General features: G+C 38.6%; 1 protein-coding gene across 1 annotated transcript; it reads left to right on the top strand.

The window, feature by feature from the left end:
* Positions 1 to 351: 351 nt before the first annotated feature.
* LOC139728992 (atypical kinase COQ8B, mitochondrial-like) lies at positions 352 to 16,862 on the top strand. The gene is made up of 14 exons (XM_071639919.1): positions 352 to 546; positions 3,312 to 3,686; positions 4,473 to 4,539; positions 5,210 to 5,278; positions 7,829 to 7,945; positions 8,495 to 8,580; positions 10,049 to 10,189; positions 10,865 to 10,946; positions 11,502 to 11,595; positions 12,709 to 12,850; positions 13,653 to 13,760; positions 14,867 to 14,932; positions 15,739 to 15,825; positions 16,584 to 16,862. The coding sequence occupies exons 1-14, from the start codon at positions 352 to 354 to the stop codon at positions 16,860 to 16,862; spliced, it is 1,908 nt and encodes a 635-aa protein (XP_071496020.1).
* The last annotated feature ends 246 nt before the right edge of the window (positions 16,863 to 17,108 follow it).

Below are 17,108 nucleotides of genomic sequence, written 5' to 3'. Positions count from 1 at the left end.
GAGGTTTGCTCTGCATTTGAAGCAAGGACATCTAAAATGAGCAATCTGACTGTAGTAATATGTGTCCATAAAAGCATATCATTTGCTGCTCTACAATTTCTGAACAGTGTGAGTAGACATACAATGTATGGAATCATACCAGGTAACTGTATCTTGTAGTAAAGGAAATGTGTGGTAAAAGAAATACCAGTTTGTACTGTTGAGATGATTTAAAATTGTACAGTGTAAGTCCCATGCGCATTTAATCCAACTTGTTATTCATAGACATTTTAATAGATTTGAGCTCAAGACATGTTCTTCTTCCATTCTATCTTACTAAAGGAATCAGATCGCCAGTAGCACACAGCTATCATGTCGGGATCAAGGCTTGGTGATGCCACTAAAGCCATGAATGGCTTCGGCCTCCTGGTCAAGACCTTTGTCGACACCCAGTGCAAGGAGGCCCAACAGATTGCGGCCAACTCCAGCCTGCGTGCCGCCGTCCAGGGGCTGCAGACAAAGGTGGAAGAAAGAGTCGGCGACGCCATGGTTTCATTCTCTAACAAGGTGGGTGTTTCCCCCTTCCTTGCAATCTGTCAGTGGGTGCCAGTTCGCTTTCTCATCCGGTATTTGAGAAAGCGGATCTCAGAGGTGTCTAACAATGTCAACCTCTGTAGAGGAAACAGTGTAGCAGTCACTCTCATTCACGCGACACAGTCACAGGAGAACACGATACACATCTTTTGGGGAATAACATCCACATCGGCCTGTCACTTTATTCCGGCCATGTTAATCCTTTTTCTATATGACCCGGTCTTGACGTAGCTGGCGCTATAACAACACTACATCACCCCTTTCCTTTGAAAGATAAATCCCATCCTCGTCGCCATTTGTAGCAATCACTCTCATCACGCGACACAGTCACAGGAGAACACGATACACATCTTTTGGGGAATAACATCCACATCGGCCTGTCACTTTATTCCGGCCATGTTAATCCTTTTTCTATATGACCCGGTCTTGACATAGCTGGCGCTATAACAACACTACAAACAGTACCATACATTTCATATTTATTTTGGAGATTGAATTCAAAAGCAGGGCTCAATACATGTATAAACGGTGGCCTAGTCGCCCAGGGCCACTGCCACTAAAAATTGATGTCGGGCCACCAAATTTCCAAAAAGGCTATCTTTTGGCGGCCCTATTCAGCACTTCAAATTCAAAATGGATTGTGATGTGTCCTTTTTACTTTGGGCCACTACATTTCTTTTTGGGCCTCCGAAATTTCAGATTTCGAGATTTTTGTGAAACCAATGTGCGAACAGTAGAGGGTAGTGTCGATCCCAGCAAAGTTGAAGGTGATGCAAGGCATTACCTTGTTTGTTGTTTTGTTTTTTGCAGAGGTTGATTGGGCTTCACAAATCAGACCTTTTACAAGATGTCTGAATGAATGAAGATTTGAAAAGGAAAAATTGCATTGTGCAGGCAAATAAAATTGAATAATATCCTTCTTTTTTAGGATTCCCCTTGACCAATGAGGAAATAGGGCAGAGTATGCTGTTCCTGAACTAGTCTACTTTTGCTTTCTCTTTTTTATGACCTTGTGCTAGCATTTGTGTGTGTTTTTATTCAACCCTTTCATGAATGCAAATGCAGTGTATTGTTAGTGTCAAGCAGTATACAGTATAATTACATGTATATTTCATTTATTGGTACAAAAGTTGTATATCATTTGTCATAAGCTTTGCGAGTGAACAGATCGTGCAAAAATTAGCAACACAGTGACTTATTGTCCCCTGTACTACAAAGGCTGTGTATAAATGGTCTCCAAACTAGGAAATTGCTGACATTACTTTTTGCTTATAAATTCTTTAAAAAAAAAATCTATTTTACATTCTGTTGCAGGTACACTATTCTCGATTACTTATTCAGCCACATATAAAATCATGATTCATGAAATATTATGCCTACAAAATACATGTGTAGATCTTATACATTGTACATCATATATCATAGTTTATAGCCACAAGTAGAGTTAGTTTGTGTTTGAGACCATTCATGATTTTATATGATATAGAATATTATGTATTATGATTCCTAACAGTCATTCTGTTGTCCTGTAATATATGGAATTAGCTAATGTCATTACACTTGTGTACATTTGTAGGAAGTAAACTGCGACCTACTGTACAGTGAAACAATGATTTCCTGTTTTTACACCATTATGTGAATATAATAGTGCATTGTAGTTTCAGTTTCAGTGCACATTTTTGTGGCCGGATGTTTGAAAAGTGAGGTGGTTGTGTGCATAATCATAATTGATTGGTCATTGTCAAGTCTTAAAGGTATGGGAAATTACAGTTGTATGGGTTCAGGCTGGATGTTGGTATATGAAGCATGATGAAAAGATGACTTTTGTATATTTTACAACATATTATATGCTGTAAACCGTGACCCTCACAATCAAGTGTTTGTTTGTTTGTTTGTTTGTTTGTTTTTTTGTCTGTCTTTCCTTTGATGCTTCAGTGTTTCTGGTACTGGTACTCAGCATTGAAAATAAAAATCAATATTGTTGCTGGTTCCTTCAAATAAAATGTAACATAATTTTATTTTATTTTTGTGTGCTCAACCATTCACAGCATACCCTGAAACAGCTTGTCAAGTTTTCTTAAATTAAGCTTAGGTGATTTCCGGTCCACTATCTCTATGGAAACCTTCCATGAATATTTGTATTTGGTGTTATTACTTCAGCTTTCATGGCCCTTATATTTCAGTAGGAACTCTCAGAGTTGCAATTTGTTATGGTTCATGTGTCTGTGGCTGAGACAATTCTATAACACCCTCACCTACATGTATGCAAGTGTATATCTTGGTAATTGCTGGCAGTTGGACAATTTATTAGTTCAATCTTATATTTGCATGCCAAAAAATAGTACTCTGGGCAGAATTCACCCTCAAGAGAACGGGGTTAGCTGAGTATGGGTTTCGGCTCTATTCAGGTGACTTGGATTGTATTAAATGTCTCTGAGAATTTCGAGCCAAGATGGCGAAATGAAGTGACCACAACAACTAGAATTATCATTATCATAACAGGGAATAATTTTCCTGGTATTGTATTGCTATTTGCTATGCATTTTAGATATGACTGCTATGCATAATGTCATTTGTTGAGCAATTTCATTAGGCAGAGTTGTATACCATTTTGTTCAAACTTTATTTCCATGGAGTAATATTGCAATTCAATTTCAAGAAGGGAAATTATTCCCTGCATAATCATAATCACTCCAGCTCATGTTCTACCAACTGCTTCTTTTCTGTTCCACCAGGAGAAGAAAGATGATGATGGATGGGATTATGTCGTGACCAGCGACCCAGAGGAGTGGGGGGACACCTTCGCCGAATCTGCTTCCAAGTTTGCTGTCGAAGACATGCCGGAAGTCGAGCCTTCGCAGAGCGAGGCTTTCCAAAAGCCGCCCCTGACGCCACAGAAACCTGCCGGCAGTGCTCCCTCTAGGGGCTATCATTCTTTTGCGAGGTCTGCCGCGGCCAGGTATCCGTACAGGGTGTCCAGCGACAGTCTCACTGTGTTGAGGCGTCAGCTGACGACAGGAACCGTCTCGGCGGATGACCTGCGGAAGACGGCAAGTCCTGGGCCGAAAGCACCACCTCGTAAGCCAGCCGCCAGGCCAAGAGTCAAACCAACGGTGAGTTTTTTTTGAAACATCCTCAAAGATGAAGACAGTCGATAGCTTTTATGTCCAGTTTAGAAGTGTAATTCTCTGGTATCTTGTTTTCAAAGCAAAGGAGTGTCGGCAGAGAAATATTGTCATTGTGTGACAAAGACAGCGATTTTTGATTGCCTGTATGGATGTCAAACCAATGAATGGTTGCTATCATTCAAACGTCTTTAATACTTTTCTATGTGAATGTGCTTACCATGATCTTTGCCAGATATCTGCTGACATATTATTGCTTTCTTGCAATGAAATAGAGCAAGAATGCTTTCAGTGGGAAGTTATACACCCTGTACATGTAATAGTGATTAAGTTTTCTGTGTTTGTGTTCATGTGTGTCTGCTGTCTACTACCCACCAATTGAATCATTCATTATAATTTGTACAATGAATGTACATGTAATTGCTACTTTGTATAGAAAGGGTATACTCTACTTGACAAGGAAGCTGCTATATATGGATGTTACCTGAAATGTCTGTTTCTTTATCCATGTACTGGTTTTGTAAAATAAGATTTGCATTCAGTTCATTTAAGTTGCAAGGTGTAATCTCTCTGTTAATCTACCTTTATATAACAAGGCCATAGTATAGTCATAAAATATCATTTATCTGTTATAAGTTGTACTTGTATGATGAGAATTGACAGCTGCAGAATCTATTGGTGTATCAAGCGACCAAATTTGAAAAAAAAAATGAGATATAATATATTGAAGCATTACACTCATTTTTTTTTTCTTTCAACCAATTTTTATTGCAGCTGAGTGCCAAGGCCAAGGAGCGCACAGTACCAGCCTCAAGAATGAGCAGAGTTCTGAACTTTGGAGGTATGTTCACCCCTCAAGTTTGTATAAACACACTTTGTGAATTATGATTGTTAATGCACTGACGTATACCTGCAACTTCTTGTCTGACAGGAAGTGTGTAGAATATAGGATTGTACAATCATATTTTTATAGGTCAGAGCGTTTTGCATTTCTTGCCCTCATGATATGCAGTGCAGATTGTACCTGTACTCCCTTATCAAGTGCAGATTCTTCACATTTATGTTGATCTACCACTCATACAGTGCCCTCTTGACAACTCAATGGTACCGTCATTCAGATTTTTAATCTGCATATTGTTGGCAGGTTTGATAGTAGTACTGTCTGTAGATAGCTCCTCCATGTAACACACTTTGTGATCAGCACTCATTGTGTGTAGTATAATGAATCAATCTACAGTTATGAACTTAATTCTTTATTCATGATATTATGATGTACTTGCAAAAGTTCAGACTCACCACTTGCCCACTTGTGCTATAAGACTACCAGACAACCTCTATTTCCAGATGTGATGTAGCAATAGTAAGTTAGTTTGTATCTTCTAAAGTGCTATGCAGTTTGGATATCACATGGACAGACTTCTCCACAAAATCATTCATAGATCTCTATGAAATTTCAGAACAGTGGAATATTCACTAATGTCAAACTACTATTGGTTTACATCTCTCCAAAGGGCTAGCAGCTGGTCTCGGTGTCAGTGTCCTAGCTGACAAGGTCAGGCGGGGACTTGGTCTAGAAGATGGTAAGTCAGAAGCTGTTTTGTGTGTGTGTGTGTGTGTGTGTGTGTGTGTCGGGGGGGGGGGGGAGCATTATCCTAGCTCTGTTTATGTCCTGTGGTATTTCAAATTTTTCATCGTTGCAGTACTGCTTTCTAATTTCAATAAGGCATTTATGCACAGACGTGTACAGGCAACTTCCATTTTCTGTCTGAGAGTCTACAGAAGTCTTGTATAAAGTAAGATCGCAGTTGTGTTCTTGGTAGATCTCTTCAAAGTTTATATCACACATTAAAAATGTTCAGTCTTCATGATGTATGTACACTTCATGCCTGCGAAAGAAGTTAATAAAGAGTGAATCACATGATCCTGTACACAGACATACTATCAGTACATTTTGTTTGAGATTTTAATATCAGTAATTGTACTGCCAAGTACAGTGTTTCCTTCACTAGCACTATACACAGATGTAGATAGGCATGCACTGCTGCACTCGGTCTACTTTGCCAGACAAAGGCCAGCAGATTTCATAGCTGTTTACCTCGCTCTGTGAGACAGCAGATTAACCTTATTCTTTCAGCAATTACTACGATGAAGAACATCTTCTGTACTATTTCAATATCAGTTAGATGCGTCATCACTGTGATAGAGAGGTTGGGGATGGGGGTCAAGTTGACACCTCTACAGAGATGCCAACTGTTATTGTCCCCGCCGAACGAGTTCGAGCAGGGGACTATGAAACGGGCTCCGTACGTGTGTGTGTCCGTGTGTCCGTCCGTCCGTCCGTCCGTCCGTCCGTCCGTGTGTGCGTCCGTGTGTGATCAAAATGTTCAAAATGCTACTCCTTCGCCATTTCTAACCCGATTTTGATTCTGTTTGCTTTATATGATAGCACTACATGAGAGCTTTGAAACTTCTAAACAGAATTTCAATTGTGACCTTTGACCTTGACCTTTGACCTATATTGTACATTTTGCTTCAAAATGCTACTCCTTCGCCATTTCTAACCCGATTTTGATTCCGTTTGCTTTATATGATGGCACTAGGTGAGGGCTTCAAAACTTCTACACAGAATTTTGACCTTTGACTTCTTTGACCTTTGACCTTGATTTTTGACCTATATTGTACATTGCCTACAAAATGCTACTCCTTCGCCATTTCTAACCTGATTTTGATTCCGTTTGCTTTATGTGATGGCACTAGGTGAGGGCTTCAAAACTTCTACACAGAATTTTGACCTTTGACTTCTTTGACCTTTGACCTTGATTTTTGACCTATATTGTACATTTTGCTACAAAATGCTACTCCTTTGCCATTTGTAACCCGATTTCAATTCCGTTTGCTTTAAGTGATGGCACTAGGTGAGGGCTTCAAAACTTCTACGCAGAATTTTTACCTTTGACTTCTTTGACCTTTGACCTTGATTTTTTTACCTATATTGTACATTGGCTACAAAATGCTACTCCTTCGCCATTTCTAACCCGATTTCGATTCCATTTGCTTTATGTGATGGCACTAGGTGAGGGCTTCAAAACTTCTACACAGAATTTTGACCTTTGACTTCTTTGACCTTTGACCTTGATTTTTGACCTATATTGTACATTGCCTACAAAATGCTACTCCTTCGCCATTTCTAACCTGATTTTGATTCCGTTTGCTTTATGTGATGGCACTAGGTGAGGGCTTCAAAACTTCTACACAGAATTTTGACCTTTGACTTCTTTGACCTTTGACCTTGATTTTTGACCTATATTGTACATTTTGCTACAAAATGCTACTCCTTTGCCATTTGTAACCCGATTTCAATTCCGTTTGCTTTAAGTGATGGCACTAGGTGAGGGCTTCAAAACTTCTACGCAGAATTTTTACCTTTGACTTCTTTGACCTTTGACCTTGATTTTTTTACCTATATTGTACATTGGCTACAAAATGCTACTCCTTCGCCATTTCTAACCCGATTTCGATTCCATTTGCTTTATGTGATGGCACTAGGTGAGGGCTTCAAAACTTCTACACAGAATTTTGACCTTTGACTTCTTTGACCTTTGACCGTCATCTTTTTACCTATATTGTACATTTTGCTACTAAATGCTACTTCCGGCGGGGACATATATTACGCACCGCGTAATTTCTACTTTTCCTTGTTTTGATTTTATTTTTTTGCAATATTTTGTACCTTTTTTTTCCTGAAAATACTGCAGGTTTCATAGAAATACTGTTTTTCAAAATTGTATTACTGCACATATCTATTGCAGGAAAGGTAAAAATACTGTTTTTCTGCCAAACATACCCCTTTCCAGCCTTCAGAATACTTCAGTGATGTTTACAAGGTTGACATCCCTGCCCCTATACAAAATCTTTTCTGCAAACACCCATTCTAATTTTGGAAGAACCCCTGTAAACAAAGTCACTTTTCAACTCTCTGTTGTTTTGCAAACGAAGGTCTATCACAAAACAATCAACTGCACACCAGAAACTGATGCATATTATGGCTCATAGCCCTGCATAAGTCTGGTTCTTTGCATTGTTTTATTGACAAAACCCATTTGTCTGTTTGCACCATTTCATCGCGGCAGGAGAGAAAGTCGGGTCCAACCTGCTCCTAACGGAGGCCAATGCGGAGAAGATTGTGGACACGCTGTGCAGGGTGAGAGGAGCGGCCCTTAAACTCGGACAGATGCTTAGTATTCAAGGTAAGTGAGGATGGGGGAAGAAGAAATGTGCGGACTGTGTAGATGTTGTCTCTCATTCCTGCCGCTGTATTCCTGTACAGACGACGCCATGATGCAATACTGTTTTTCTTCCTCTTAGCAATTCAACTTGCTTTATTCCCAGCGACACAAAAAGAATGATCAAAGTACTTCGTAATGCTCAGTCAGGATGGATGGGGGGACTACCAGGAAGCATGTGTGGCATTCCATGCATATGCTATGTCACTTGTGTTCGACATCATGTAGAAACCTAATATGAATTAACTCACCTGAATTTCAGTGTATCCTTTATAATGGAGAAAGTGGTAATATAATGCAGTATGATATCGATATGGCATAATATCGAGGTCTTTGTATTAGCTATGTTCTGCATATTCTGTATTCTGTATTCATTTAATTTTATTTACGCATGGCAATAGTAGTTTGCAGATTAAATGCTGTGTTCTTTGTTAACTATGTGCAATAAAACCGAAAGTGAATTTATGGGGTCAGCTTCAACCATATGTTGTTATCACTTCTTGATCTTGTCAGATAATGCCTTGATCAGCCCCGAACTGCAGAGGGTGTTTGAACGAGTACGTCAAAGTGCGGACTTCATGCCAGCCTGGCAAATGGAGGTCAGAATGCAACTTTAATGCTTTGTATAATCATTGGTTTATTTAAACAGGATAATTTCTGAGTTTTGTATATGTTTATTTGTGTATGTGCATTGTTTACCTTTTTGTGTATGTTTGTGTGTTGGCAGTTTAAAGACCCAATAATTATATAATATTAGATGGCCTTGAGGTTAATACAAGGAAGTATTGGACGAGCTATGCACAAATATTGGATGAGTCGAAGACGAGTCCAATATTTTGCGTAGTGAGTCCAATATTTCCTTGCATTGACCGAAAATAGGACACCCAATATTATCATTATTATCCTACAGAGGATTTTAGCAAAGAATATTTTCACTTAGGGGCCTACCCTTTCTGTCTCTGAGTGTTGTATGGTCTCCTACTGTACTTGATCCTGACATGGGGTATGGTACACTCTTCAGTGCAAGTTAGTCCACTTCATTCCCAGATAAAACAGTGATCTATGTATTTTGGTGTACATTCCTAAGGAAACTTAGATCAACGTCGAACTAGGCCAAAACAAATCTTCTGTTCTTGAAACAAGTCTAGTAAGACAATATAAACACGGAATTTTAGAGAAAAAAAAGGCGATATTTTAGTCGATTCGTGATTGACCAGTCACAGACGTTTTTACTTCATATTTCAGGTCATCTCGTATATCTCAACCAATCACGGTGCAGTTTATAAAAACTTTGGGGAAATCCCCCTCTTGCCATCCAGTATTTTAAATATTGATTGCCTCAGCAAAATATATTGGTCGAGTTCAACAAACTTTCTAAGTGGGTCGGAGGTTATGAGGTGGGTTGACAAAATAACACTTGTATTTGGGCTCTAAAAATCCTCTGTATGGATAAAAATGTGGGGATAATGGAGTGGGAAGGCTGGTTTGGCTAGAATATATTCAAGAATCCCTGTAACAAATTGTCTACAGCTATGTCAGTGATCTCTGTAAGTACTCACATAGCTGAAGAATCTTGACTGGAGTCAACCTTGACCGATGATGAGCGTACTCTTTGATGGTCATATTTGCTGATGGGCTATTTGTGGTTTTTGAACGTACCTTAGTGGGCAGCAAATGAAGATCAATCGGACCATCTATATTTTCCAATGCTAGTAGGTCTTTTGAGTGATTATGAGCACGAATTATTACACATGTCTGTGTGTGTGTGTGTGTATGTTCAGATTCGGTGTAATTTGTTTTCAGATTAAATGATATGAGTGACTACAGGCAATAAATGTTGATCTGATTCTGCATGTTTGAGTTAGGGTTCAATGTAAACAACATAAACGGTTATTGACAATAAATGGCAGTTTAATTCTATGTGTTAGGTGTGTGTGTGTGTGTGTGTGTGTGTGTGTGTGTGTGTGTGTGTGTGTGTGTGTGTGCATGTGCATTTGCATATGCAATTTAAACCATGCTAATGATGAATTCATTCGTGAGGATCTCTTGGTCACATCTTTCACACAGAGAGTGTTGAAGCAAGAACTTGGTGAGGATTGGAGGAGTAAAGTGATGTCTTTTGAGGACAAACCCTTCGCTGCTGCCTCCATTGGCCAGGTCCACCTAGCGACGCTGCACGATGGAACAGAGGTGGCCATGAAGATTCAGGTATGACAGGACGAAGTCACTGTAGCACTAAGTAGATGCTGAATAGATAATAGCTTTCCTGAACTGAGCAGACCTTGGAAATGTAATGATTTTCATTTTTTTTTTTGTCTCCTACTTTCATTTGTTTGTTTGTCGCTTACTTTCATTTGTTTGTTTGTTTGTATTTTAAAGAAGAGATTAAAAGCTTCTGATTTGCCTGCCCATAGCATTCCTTGAGGGATATAATTTTTCTGGTTGTGTCCCTATGTATCATGTAAGCATGTACAAAAAATGTACATGTAGCCATACGCTGACTCTGAACTTACAGGATAGGGACAGGATAGGGACAGGATGTATTTTAAAGAAGAGATTAAAAGCTTCTGATTTGCATGCCCATAGCATTACTTGAGGGATAATAATGTTCATGCTTACATGATACTAAATACACTATATATTTTGCATGTTTGATATTTTGTGAATTTGGGCATGAAAGACAACTTTTTGAGTGATCATATTCCGATCAATCAAATTCAAATCACATTCACAATTTTGCCCTGCAGTGGTCTGCATGGCAAAATCCTGTTCAATGCTCAGGTTATGATTGATGAAAGTGAACAGACTAATTTTTGTGATCATTTAGTGACCTTCATTAATGCATTCCATCTTCTGTTTTGTCATTGGATGATGACCTTTTAGTATCCGGGCGTGGCACAGGGCATCGAGAGCGACATCAACAACCTGATGATGCTGATGAAAGTCTGGGATGTCTTACCTGAAGGTAAGCATGTCACTCCCATGATGCCTCTTAGCCTTCCCATCATGCTTTGCTGTAGATCATTCATGTCACATCAGCAAAACTTCTTTCAAGGGAATGGCATAGTATTCACATATTTTGCACAGTTTTCTAAATACTGTTGACTCTTGTCATGATGAAATTTAAAACATATTGATAATACTAGTTGTGCTTCTATAGTGCATTATAACAAATCAGTGTTCCCGGTGCACTTTACAATTATTCATTTTACTGAATCTGAACCCCCTCAAAAAAAAAAATGAAATAAAAAGATAGCTCTGAATTGTTATTGAAGTACTAGTATGTAGAGGGTGTTCAAAAGAGAGATACTCCAGTTTTACCATGTTGCCACAGAGTATTAGTCAGCATAAGTATCCTGTTGTGTTTAGCCTCTTCAGCAGTTGCAAAGATATAATTATCCTTATTACAGGTAAGTCTTTTTCCTGTTGCATTCCTTTGTCTGTAATTTTTTTCTCTTTCTATTACTATGTTGTTTACCTTGTATGTATGTATGTTTTACTCTCTCACACATGTTTGTAGGTCTATACGCTGAGAGTGCCATTGAGGTTGCGAAGAAAGAGCTAGCCTGGGAAGTAGACTACATCAGGGAAGCTGAATGTGCAGAGAAATTCAGGTGAGACAATACAGACTGTCATCCAATGTTCAACCCTACAGACTGCACTGGTCCGACGGTCCCTGACCAGTAAAAATAATTGTCAGACCAGTAACTTTTTCAGGAATGGACCAGTAAGAAATGGAAAAAGTGGGTATCTACTGGTCCAAGAGATAGATTGGACCACTAGAAAAACTGGGATAGTGTGCAGCCTTGCAATGTTACATCGATAGAATGAGATGATGTATTTTGAAAGATATGACAGTATTATCTAGACTTGTGATGTTAAAACAAAATGTACTTAAAGAAGCCATACAAAATGTTTGATGCAGCTGATTTTCACCCTCTTGACCTGCTGTCTGTCACCCAAGTTTGTCTTTTTCTGCAATATGACATCTCTGCCTTCAGGCAGAATTTTCTCCAGTAAAAAGGAAAGTACCATTTCTAGATCAAGGTGTTAGATTGGAGTGCCATCATGGTCTAGGAATTGTCATGACCCCCTTTCTGTAACAACATGTTATAAAATCTGTTTGACTGGATTTACTTGTGGAATTCACAGAGAGTACAGTTTCATGACTTGTCCAGGTCACTTCTTCAGCTCTGACTGGCTGGTGAGTATTCACGCATGCTGGATGAATGGCCGATGTCACTGCCTTTATTGTCTAGATGTCAAGGAACCAACATTCGCCATTCATCCATCACGGATAAATGCTCATCAGCCAATCATCAGAGGTGAAGAAGTGTCTCAGATGAGTCACGAATACTGTCCTCTTTGTGAGTTTTCTCAAATTAGTTCAGTCAAACAGATTTAATTATGTGTTGCTATCATGCAACTTCAATTAATCAAACTCTATATCACTATAGACTCCATTTTTTTTTTTGCTTTCATTTGCTCTAGCCCAAAAAAGAACTTTGTATCATCACACGATCCCATGTCTGAATTGCTACATTACTCTGATTTTTATGAGTTTTCGTCTTTATTTGTCATATTTCTATTCAGCACATAACCTGCTGTGAAATGTCCCACTGATCTTGCTGAGTTGATTCCACATCTTAAATCAACTCCAGCATGAGTGAAAATGAGTAAACTCGGTGCATGTTTCACATTACCTCTTGTGTCTGCTCGGCCTACAGGAAGCTGCTCGAGGGTGACCCGATCTTCTCCGTCCCCAAAGTCGTGCAGGAATTATCGACAAAAGAAGTACTTACCACCGAGCTGATCGATGGCATCTCCCTTGAGAAGGCAGAAAACTTGAGTCAAGAAGTCAGGAATGAGGTATGACTCTTTCTCCTGTAGGTTTGCTTCTTTTCTAGGAATAGTTTCCACTTTTTTAAAGGAAGAAATGATGAAAAAGTCACAAGCTGAGACCTGAGAATGTGGATACAAGTACTTGGGACTACTATTGTAATGTATTCTACTTTTTGTCTTTTCAAACATGTGTGAAAAATTCAGTTGTCAAACTTTGAATCATTTTTCTTTGCTTGTATTTTTCTTACACATGACTTCTTCCCCGGTATGCATATCCGCAAGAATAGGGACATAGTGGAAAATGTCTTCGTATCATTATCTGAAACTAAGGCTGCATGTACATGTAGGAGATTTTCCAATCTTGAGCTGGGTCTTGTGCTGGATTGTGCAGTGTTGACTACCCAATATAACTAACTCTGTCAGCCTAAAAAGAGAAACCAATTTTATCACTCCCAGTCAGTGATACCTGATGATAAAAGGTCAGACTTCAGCAAACTATGAAAGTGTGCTTTAGGGTGGACATACTGTGCAGTGGCACTGCGTAAAAAATTATCATTATTACCATTTTTTCAATTTACTGCAGATTGCCTGCATTTCCATGAAGTATGCTTTGATTGCTGTATGTACTATAGGAAAGGAAATTTTTTGCATGGTTAATTTTTCAGGCTGGGGCTGTAATTGATTGATTTTTTGAATGTTTACAATTTTATTTTGTAACATTGATGTCTAAAAAATAGTGTGTGTTATCATATTCACAAGAGTCTTGCAGAGGCAAAATTTCCACAATGCAAAATAGGCATTTACAGTATTTCTTAATGTGCCATGGCAGGTATGTAGACACATCCTACGTCTGTGCCTGACAGAACTGTTCGAGTGGAACTTCATGCAGACAGACCCCAACTGGTCAAACTTCCTCTACAATGAAGAAACTGGCAAAGTAAGTCTACATCATGGTCTATGTTGAAATTGTTAGCTCACCCCACTCATGTGAGTGTATGTGTACTGTGGAATACCAAGCAAGTATTTTTAGCTCAAATATACTTGGGCATAAAACAAAGGAAAATACACATAAGAGGGTTAGCTGATTCACTGGGCAGTGTGCAGTGCCAAGCTCTAACTGTTCTATTGTGTTATGCACTTGTGCATGGGATATGCTGTTTGTGATACTTTATGAAATCTCTAACATTTTAAGACTTCTCTTATGTGTGTATTTAATTAACATCACAGGACAGGATTCTGTGGGTGCTATACAGTGCACTCCCGTTACAACGAACATGGTTATAACGAAATTTCGTTATAACGAAGTAAATCTTCTGGTCCCAAAATTATCACCATTTAGGTCTATGGTACAAAATTCGCTTATAACGAACACGGTTATAGCGAAATTTCTGTTTTAACGAAGTCTTTTCCGAGCGCCACAGACAAAGAAAAACAAAAGAAATGTGCTTCGATATAACGAAATGCAAATTGCTTTCGAAAATACGTAGCGGAACAAGCATGGGTGAACGCTTCACACCACTGTATGTTCGCTCCTTGTGTCACGCAGAGTTTCTGAGGGGAACTTTATTATTGTAATACAATTATCCCATCACATTTCACATAGCTTTCCAGCGTATGATGAGTATTCAGCAAACAGAATATGATATATATACGTGGTTTCCTTGTTTTCGTTATATATTGTATTTGTTCGGTTATAACGAAATTTCGTTATAACGAAAGAAAACTGCCGGTCCCGAGCATTTTGTTATAACGGGAGTGCACTGTACAAGGAATTTGAAGAGACCAAACTTATATCCCACAGACATTTAAAAAAATCCCTTGATTAAACCTTTTTTAATTCTTGTTTGTGAAATTTATGTTTATAATCTTGTGTTGAAAAAAAAACCCCATCTTTGATGTGTCTTATTTATGCAACATTTTCAAAATGATTCAAGGAATGTATGCAAAGAGACAAATTGTGTTTGCTACGATCATTTTCATTGATATACATTTTTATTTGTCCATTCAAGTATTAAATTGTGGTTACCAAAATTTTATCTGCAGGTGACACTCCTAGATTTTGGAGCAACAAGGTACTTCGACAAGTCATTTGTGGATGTCTATATGAAGGTGAGCTTCATATACCCTTGTTTCTTATTATAGAGTAAAAAGAAATTAAGTGCACGTTTCCTGGTTTGATACATTTGTCAAAACTTTCTTATAGAACTTTTCTGTGTGTGTGTTTTTTTTAGATGTTCTCAAACATGTAATTGATATTGCAAAGCATTGATTCCATATATTATTATCGAGGTATGACTGACTTGGGCATGGCTTATTGGATAGATAACAATGTTTTATACAACATTATATTCTAGGGATTTTAGGTTTTCATTTGTTGTATTGTATCAGTGTTCTGTTGAGAGACGACAACTGACTAGCAGTAAGTGTACACTGTGACTGTTATGCAGCAGGAGAACAAAATTTTGATAATGAGCAAATCAAACTCTAACAAGCCACTCAGTTTATTTTATTGTTTATTTTCTCTTCTTTTTTTTTTTTGAGTATGTGTTGATGGGAATGAAAGATGAAATTGCATGCAAAAGTAAAGTCATCAATTCTGAGTGAATGATACTATAAAACCGCAAATGTTCATGTGTATTTTAATATCGCAAGAGCCAAGATTTGTGAAATTAAAATACATGCGAAAGTTTGTGTCTGCACTATATGCATAGAATGCTAGTGGCTGTTTGCGAAAAAGGCTGTCAGCTCCATTTCACGAAAATTTCATGCTGCGAAAATGTCGTGCTTTACTGTAGTTGGTACTGAATTATCAGAGCCTTTAAGCATTGCATATGATACGGCCCAAACGTTTTTGTTAATGAAATTTGGCTAATGGCGGTGGATAAGTTGGCTTTTCTTTGCTTCGTTTCCCCAAGGTCATCCATGGTGCAGCAGTGGGGGATAGACAGGAGGTCCTTGAAAACTCTAGAACATTGCAATTTCTAACTGGATATGAATCAAAGGTAAGCTTTAACTTAATATGTCAGCCACTAGTGTATTCTCTGTAAACTAGATATTATACTCTCCATTGTGTGGAGACATGCTATAACATCCAGAAACAAAATAGTTAGTAAACAACACATGTTTGACTGCACAACCTGAAGTTTTGTCAATCAAGGATATGTGGGGGAAAAGCTGTCATCATCAAGGAATTTATGGATATTTGTCTGGATTTAGTCATCATGCTGAGCTTTTGAAGAGGCATAATGGTTGTATGTCAGCTGAAATACGTCCTAATTGTGTATAATGTAGGTTGCTGTCAATAATGAGTGTCAAGGTAACACATTTAAAAGATGTAGAAGTTTGTTGCACTTCAGCAGGGTGACCCCAAAGCATCAGGCATTCAGATTAGCAGAAAGGGTTCATTTGCATTGAAAGATACAGGGAAATGCTGTTATGACGCGATTGCAGAGACTGCCAATTTTATCTTGTTAAAGCCAGAATCTTGTAAACATACCAATGAAGAGACCAGCTAGATGCAGTAATGGAAAATCTGGACCACCCAAATTCACCTGGTTGAAAGCAGTACTTCATGGTATTAAAGCAAGCTTGTTTAAAGTTTTGTTTTTATTTTTGTTTTTGCTGTTGCATAAGTGTGTATAAAATGAATAATGGAAGAGGAAGTAATGCGTATGCCTTGCAATCATAAAGCAGCAAATAGCCATATCAATTTAGTGCAGATCATGTATTCTCATCATTCACTTTTCCTAATCATCACCAGGCTATGGAGAACGCCCATATCGATGCCGTCATGATCCTGGGCGAGCCGTTCCGCAGCCATGAGGAGTTTGACTTCTCCACGCAGGACACGACAAGGCGCATCCAGGACCTCATCCCAGTCATGCTGACTGGCCGACTGACCCCACCTCCCGAGGAGAGCTACTCCCTCCACCGCAAGATGGCAGGCTCATTCCTGCTCTGCACCAAACTCCGCGCAAAGATCGCCTGCAAGGAGCTATTCGACGACATCTACAACCGTTACAAATTTGACTCAGCGTGACATAACCAATCAGGGGCAATTTGTAGCTTGGACATATGACATTTTGTCGGGCCTTGATTCTTCCTCATGCAAGACATGTCTTCATGATAATTTAAGAGTATAAAGAAGTAACTTTCATAAAGACACCAAAGTGCAAATTCAAAGTATGCAGGAAGGTTAGGATTGATGTTGATATATTGACAAACTGAAGTTGTTTTCAGTTTGTGGACATTACATCCTAGAATTCCTAACTCAAAAACTGATGTA

The sequence above is a fragment of the Diadema antillarum genome, unplaced genomic scaffold, assembly GCF_040938485.1.
Source record: "Diadema antillarum isolate AM-2024a unplaced genomic scaffold, OU_Dant_1.0 seq00000209_RagTag, whole genome shotgun sequence".
NCBI lineage: Eukaryota > Metazoa > Echinodermata > Echinoidea > Diadematoida > Diadematidae > Diadema > Diadema antillarum.
Note: the sequence above shows the minus strand (reverse complement) of the source record. Positions and strands in the feature narration are given on the sequence as shown.